General features: G+C 45.5%; 1 protein-coding gene across 1 annotated transcript; it reads left to right on the plus strand.

Moving 5' to 3' along the window:
- Positions 1-896: 896 nt before the first annotated feature.
- On the plus strand, positions 897-4,859 carry LOC138569682 (hemoglobin larval subunit alpha-like). The gene is made up of 3 exons (XM_069647871.1): positions 897-1,107; positions 2,848-3,052; positions 4,537-4,859. Exons 1-3 carry the CDS (start codon positions 1,013-1,015, stop codon positions 4,663-4,665), a joined length of 429 nt encoding a protein of 142 aa, XP_069503972.1. The 5' UTR covers positions 897-1,012; the 3' UTR covers positions 4,666-4,859.
- The last annotated feature ends 2,946 nt before the right edge of the window (positions 4,860-7,805 follow it).

Genomic DNA, 7,805 nt, shown 5'->3' on the forward strand with positions numbered 1-7,805 from the left:
GGAAAACGAACTGCAAGAGGAAGCCACTTGTTTTAATCTTGTCCTAATAAAGAGGAAACTACTAGAAAAGGACTGGAAACAAACATGTGAAAACCTTTACATGAATGAGACTGAATCGGATCCATACAAGGGAGATTCTGCATGTTAGAGGGCAAGCTCCTAGCCCGTCATGTAAATACTGCCAACAGGCAAATTAGGCCTTGGGGAACGTATTCACTGTGGTCAGCAAACTGCACTATTAATTAAGGTTGTCACCTTTTAAATTAAGTTGAAATTGATTGATACATTTTAATAATGATTCATTTTAATGGAAGGATTTATTATTGTAAGTAAGTAAGCTGTGTATTAATTGAAGTTTTGATATCAAAATATGAAATGTGGATTTTAAATTTGGTGATGGTGTTAATTTTGCATGTGTTTTGTAAACCTCGTGTCAAAGTCTGCATGTATTTTTAAATTAACCAATTCAATAAAAACAAAAAAGTACAGCTCTCATGTTGAGTTTGTTCGGTGTTGAGAGCCCTATCCTTTCCATCATTCTCACTGTTAGTACTGAACGCAGTGAGGGAGCAACATTTCATGAACCTTAAATCTTGTTACACCATTCGGTTTGCCAAATGGCAAATGAGGTTTTACAAGTAGAAAACTCCTCTCTTTGTTACGAAAAGGAATGAGGCGAAAAAGCAACCCCCATTAAAACACATTTTACTAATTCCAACTGTGAAGGCGTTTTCTTTTCGTTTTTGGGCAAGCTACTGAAAGAAATGTCCCACAGATAAGTCCTCTGTGCACGTCACACTGCAATGACCCACCCACCGCCTGGCACTGTGTCAGGGGAGATAAGAACCCCCCTCCTTGGGTGGAACCCAAGAATGACCAATGACGGTGGATGTTTGCCAAGCTCCGGAGCCGCCGTCTCCTTTAAAAGTGGTCCTGACCGGCCTACAGCACTGACTGCATTCACCTGCCATCTTCTGCTGATCCAGAGCCCCCCAGCTCCACAACCATCAAGATGACTCTGACCGCTGAAGACAAGGCCCTCATCGTCGCCATCTGTGGCAAGATCGCCGGCCACACCGATGCATTCGGAGGAGAAGCCCTGGACAGGTAAAGGCTTATGAGAGGGTGCCCTGTGGGTGTGACTGCTGCCTATAAAGGATGTGCCATTGGCATCTCATTGATGGTTAATGGCATCCGAATTCCTTAGAAAAGTGGCAATTGTATGGAGGGGACCGCTAACGATAGCATTTAACATACCATTCGCCATGCAATTATAATCATTTGCAAAATGTAGTGCAAACAGCAGCTGTAAAGGCAGACGAAATTTCCTTTGCACACTGTTATTGCACTTCGTTTTGCAAAAGGTGTAAATGGTGCGTACAATTTGCATGCAGCCTTTAGAATTTACATTAGCAGATGCAAAAAACAGGCACATTCTTCCATGGGTGTTTTGCCAGCATGGAAATCCCCTGCTGCCATACAGCCATGTGTTATTTGAAGACTGAGTGGTGAATGCACCTTGGTAATGTAGGTCACTCTAAAATAGAAAGAAAATTCACCAGAGTGTAAAGACATGGTGTAAACCACTCACGCCATCGTTTTAGAACTTGCTTCTATGTACGAGGAACTTAAAAAATGACCCCCCTCTCAGTTTCTCCAAGCAGAAGTGTCTTCTTATGTTTACTGACCAATGAAGGCAGCTTAAATCCTGTTGTGGAGGTGGTAATGTCAGGGTCTATGGGTGATGTGGTAAGAATAAATAGCCTCTGTGCAGGTGGCAAGAGGCTGGAGGCTAAGTGAAGTAGACCCTCCCTTGTAGACGTCAAGAGATGAAGGTCTATGGCCGCCGTGCTGAGCGTTTTGGACCCGTGTGCAGTTAGCAAGGCCTTAGTAATATTGCAGAGGTGGTTAGAAGTTAGGGTCTTTGTCAGAGCTGTTATAAGGCTGAAGCCTAAGATCTGGGGTTGTGGTAAGAATTTCGAGGCCCATGGAGGGCAGAGAGAGGCGGTGGTCGCAGGTACGATCCTTCGGGGGAGGTGAAACGAGGTGCACACCAGTGATATGATATGATATGGCATTTATAATGCGCCTATACACAAGTGTTTCAAGGCGCAACAAGGCAAGGGAGGGGGACCAGAGGGAAGACCATGGGATGGCACTGAGAAGTAAAGGTCGGTATGGGAGGTGGTTGGCAATGTTTTTTGACAATCGATGGATGTGTGCCTCGGAAAGGGACTGGTATATTATAATAATCCCTTAAATGTAACGAGTTTCTAGCACAACGTGACACAAAGCGTCCCCTATGGCGGCACCAGAAGGTGGTTGCCAGATTTAAATGTCACTTCTCTTAGGCCACCAAAACTCCTGCTGCAAACGTTTCCTTTTTTTGTGGGGCGAGGGTGGCATTTGCCTTTCACCAAAGGGATAATGCAGCAGGGTACATTAGAGAGAAACAGCAGCTATGGAGAGTTCAGCATTTGGATACTGGGGGTCCCTGCCAGATTCACTGCGGCGAAATTAGTGCACAAATTATCACAATGAGCGCCAATGTTTGAGATTGTTAAAAAGCTGGCAGCAACTTCGAGCATCATTATGCGTCTGGCCAGTTGATAAGGGTCTAGCCACACTGTGTGCACACATTGTCTTCTCCAGGGCTGGACATTTTAGAATCATTAACTCTTGTAAACACTCCCAGTGGTTTATTCGGAGGTAAAGGTTCCTAATTAGACAACAAAGGCAGGTTTTCTTTTTCTCTGTCGGGGAGGGAAGACCAATTGTTCTTCGAGAGTTGTAGTGAAAGTCCAGTTTAGTATAATTTTCCAAAAAGATGTCCCTGTTCCCCCCCAGGCTGTTCGCCTGTTTCGGTCAGACTAAGACCTACTTCAGCCACTTCGACCTCAGCCCGGGCTCTGCTGACGTGAAGCGACATGGTGGCAAGGTCCTGAGCGCCGTCTGTGAAGCCGCCAAGCACTTGGATGACATTAACCAGGCCCTGTCCAAGCTGAGCGACCTGCACGCCTACAACCTGCGAGTGGACCCTGGAAACTTCCAGGTGAGAAGAAAACATAATATACAGAAAAAACATTAATTGTGTGGGTTTATGTATCAAAAAACGTACAAAAACACACAAAATTAAAGCCTGACTCGTAATATTTGGCCGTATTAATTCTCGGTAGAGGGGCTCCCAGACCTTTTTGTGAATTAATAGCTCTAACACTCCTGACCCAGAAACAGGGATTTACCTGCAGGCAACTGCATTGTGGAGCTCAGCCCCTGGCCCGCAAAAAGCTGGTAAAGACCTTGGGCCTCATTACGACACTGCTGGTCCGGTAACAACGGTTTTGGTAAACCTACGGGAACTGTTGTTACCGGACCAGCAGAATACAAGTTTGCGGTGAGGATGCCCTCCCGACTTTCACCGTAGCACCAGTCCCGGTGCTACCGTCATCCCCATTCCCATTGGATCAGTGGTCGAAGTGTGTGAAAAGAAGTAGTCGAACAATGTTCCCTTCTGGACTGCCCCCGCACCCACAAACCCCATCGCCACCCCCCTCCAACGCACAATACAAGCCCCCAAACACATGCGCCTGCTGTTTAAGGCAACGCTCAGTGCGGTACACTGAAAGTGCAAGTTTCAACTTCTTCCTACACTTTTATTTTAAAACAAAACCATTCCAGAACGATTTCTTTTTAAAATAAAAGTATAGGAACAGTAAAACTTAATTAAAAAAAGTAGAGGAGCACCGACCGGAGCACCGCTCCCGACCGCTCCCGCCCACTTCGACCACTGCATTGGATTAACATTTTTCTGGCGCCTGACTTCCAGGAACACCGGGTTCGTAATCCACTGATGTTTCCGTAAAGCCAGGCACCGGAACAAATCACAACTCCGGCCGGGTTGTAATGAGGCCTCTTGTCTTGTGTCTATTGCTTAAAATGCACGTGGGCTGCATACCACAGCCAATCAGATTGTTCAGAAAGCAGGCTTCAACTACCGGTATACGTTTTTGTTCTGAGCACTTATTTACCTGGGGTGCTAAGGGCAATAACAGCACGTTTGGCGGACAATACCAGGTGGTAACTACCTGTCTCCCGGGTTAATGTCTGCCATGGTCATCTTGTACAATCTGTTGACTAAATGTGGCATTATTGCTTAAATCTTCTTACTACTGTCATATCAACAGGGAACTGTGCTCGTCATCTATGGAACTTTCCCTGTTAACGACGTCACATCCACTGTGCTAAGAAATCCATTGACAGTTTAACTAGAGAAGTGCTGCCAAGCCTTTTATAATAATGCATGTTTTTAAATTAATATCGTGCTACAGTCAGTTATCTGACTTTTCACAAAATAATGTAGTATACAAAAGAATTGAAAAAAAATGCATATAAACCTAAACTAGGGTAAGGTGTTTTCTAGTTGTAACGGTAATTAAGGAAGTCATGGAGATGGTTATGAATTGACACATGTTCTCTGTCCCTGCAGTAGACTGAATGTGCTTGGTCTGGTGCTCACGTGCTGCTTTTCCTTTTCAGCTGCTCTCTCACTGCATCCAGACTGTCCTGGCTGCCCACTTCCCAGCTGACTTCACCCCCCAGGCCCAGGCTGCCATGGACAAGTTCCTGGCCGCAGTGTCCTCCGCACTGACCTGCAAGTACAGATAAACTGTGGACTCTGATCCGGACGGATGTGAACAGTGAAGTGGAAATGGCCGCCATGATGATACACAAGGAAACGCGCCAAAAGGCTAGAGATCATACAGCATAAATGCACAGACCAACCGCCATTTTATGCTGCCTTTGCCATCAGATGTGGTCACTCGTTTCTATTTTAACATCTTAATAAATTATGAAACTTCCTTCATGGTCCTTTGCATCTAATACTCTTTGATTTGAGTGTGTTTCTTTTCTTTTGGTATCCAGCCGAAGCAGGGGTGTTGCTAGGTCTGGAAAAGATCCGGGGCTAAGCTAATATCGGAACTGTTGGGACTGGGGGCAAGCTAGCCGTTTGGCTGTAGCTCCTGAGATTCTATCCGGGGCTACAACCAAAAGACCAGGGCTATAGCCCCCTTAGCCCCCCCCCTAGCAACGCCTCTGAGCCGAAGTATTTGCACGTATGAATGAATCAGGTAGTGTCTTGAAATGTAGCTGGACTCCTTCTAGGGAGGGAAGTGCAGTCCAGGCAGAAGCAGCAACAATAGCTCAACAAATAATAGTTTTGAGCAGCATCACAAGGTGACCACGTTCGTGCAATTAGGAGGGTGCCGTACTGCAAACCACAGTGCTCACATTTCTCGGAGTCTCTCACATGGCAGGGGAAGTAGGGCTAATGCCTCCTGGCACATTGCCTGGGTTCCATGTGATTACAAGGAAAACAGGAATAACGAAAACTTTTTTCATGGCCCTAAAAATGCTAAATAAAACACTTTTTCTTTTTTTATTATTTGGGCCTCCCCCCCTCAGCCCGCTTTTTACCTAGGTCCATAACCCCACCCAGTCCCATCCCAAACCGTTTTATTCCCTTAGCCCACCCCATATATATTTCAGATTAAAAATTAAGTGTTTTCATTATTTTAAGTTTGTTTAAACAGTTGTTTGTTTTTCATGATTCATTATTATCAATGTATACAATATTTTGATCAGTGCAATACATGTCCTGGCTCATGTAAAAGCGCACATAGGCCTATCAGCAAGAAATGCTGATTGTATTGTATTGTATTTATTATTTATATAGCGCTTTCATCCAAAGCACTTTACATTATAACAACAGAATACATAGAACATTATAACCAAGAAGCAATTTGAACATTATAACCAATGAATCAAACCAATAAAAACAGTACGCAGAGCAATTCATCAGTGAGGAGGTAGGGGAGAGGAAACGAGGGGAAGGGGGAGGGGGGAGAAAGGGATATGAGGGTGAAGTGAGGGAGGATAGGGGAAGGGGGAGGGAGGGGAGGATCATAGGGGGATTCGAGGGAAGGGGAGAGGATGAGAGGAGGGGAAGGTTTCAAGGTGGGAATGGAGAAGAAGAGATTTCAGGGAAGTGCGAAAGGAGGAAAAGCTAGGTGTGGAGCGGATCGAGAGAGGTAAGGAGTTCCAGTGGAGGGGGGCGAGGAGCTGAAAGGAGCGGAAACGGGAGGAGGCACATGAGGAAGGGGTAGCAGTGAGATGGAAGTGGTCGGCTGAACGGAGGGGCTGGGAGGAATTATAGAAAGAGAGGAGAGATAAGGGGGAGCAAGGTCATGGAGAGATTTAAAGACTAGACAGAGGAAATTAAATTTAAGTTGGGAGTGAAAGGGAAGCCAGCCAAGAGAGGAGAGCGAAGAGGAAATGGAGTCATGCGGGGCAAGGAGACAGAGGGTATGGATAGCTGAGTGGTATATAGATTTGAGGGGAGCAAGATGAGAAGCTGGTAGTCCAAAGAGTAGGGAGGAGCAGTAGAAGAGGCGAGAGAAGATAAGGGAGGAGATTAGAAGTTTTGTTGCATGGAAGGGGAGAGAGGAGTGGACCTTGCGAATATTGAAGAGGTGGTGATAAAACAACATGGTCAGGACCAGGGCATGCACACCAGGTAAGTCAAGAGACATGGTGGAAGCCTCCTGGCACGTCTAGAGGCAAAGCATGGCCAGAAGAAGTACATCTCACCAGTCAGAGCAGAAGGGAGATATGGGGGTAGATGCAGGATCCTCATGCAAGCTCAGCATCACAGAGTTAAGGGGCTTGTTCACATGATCTTAGAATAGGTCAATGTGTGCTGTGCTTACTCTGAAACATTTTCATTAGCATGAACAACCTGACGGATGTAACTTTCTAAGCAATGCTCGAAGGGCTGACTCTTCACTAGTGACCCCACAATTGATGTGTTGTAGTGTTTGCTCTCAAGCGCAAGCAAATACTGTTTATTCATGCAACTTTAAAACTACTACATGAATAAATAGACTTTAATTTGGGCACACATGTTATTTAAGGTTGAAATTCTTTGCATCTCAGTGAATTCAGAGCTGCCAGCATTATCTGATATTTTTTGGAAAGTTAATGAAGAAAAGATGCCTAATTGATCTGCAATTGTCTGTGCTTACTTTCATGCAATACTAAACTGTACTGGTCAAGCAGTGCTGACTGATCCTGTTCGTGCCATATGTGTACCAATTTGAGTGAAGTGTGCAAAGGTCTTTGCAACGAGTTTCTCTGCCAATGCTATACCTGTGCACATATGTGTGGGAATCCTAGAGTGAACCTGGCCTACTGTGCCAGTACTTGCATGGACAGGACTTGCACTGACCCTGTCCATGTTGTGTCTGTCGTCAGGGAAGCTTTCCTGCCCTAACAATGATGTCCATTTACCCCTTTGTTTGTCCCCTCTATACCCGTAGTTGTAGGTCAGGGACTCTTGAATGACTTATTTGTGAGGCAACCTCCACTTTGCCATGCTGAACCATTTGTGAGAGAAGCTTGCTTTCGTTGTATGAATGCTGGATCTGTGGGAGATGGCTTTTAAGAGACCCTGTACAGGGGAACGTGTCCTCTGCTCCTGTCCATGATGAACCGGATGGTTTTTGAGGAAAGTTTGCAATAAATATCCTGGTCTATTTTGTACCAATCTGAGGAAACCCTCTGCTGGACCTGAATTTGCTGTGCCTGTACCTGTGCTGTTTGTGAGAGAAGCACGTGCTTGTCCTGTGCATATCATGGCACATCCCAACAAAGAGGAAGACTGTCCCACTTTGATGCCCATCGACACCGAAAAGGCCTTTGATCGCATCGAGTGACCTTTCTTGACCGCAGTGATGGAATGGGCAGGC

This window comes from Ambystoma mexicanum, chromosome 2q, assembly GCF_040938575.1.
Source record: "Ambystoma mexicanum isolate Mex_15411 chromosome 2q, UKY_AmexF1_1, whole genome shotgun sequence".
In the NCBI taxonomy this organism is placed as follows: Eukaryota; Metazoa; Chordata; class Amphibia; order Caudata; family Ambystomatidae; genus Ambystoma; species Ambystoma mexicanum.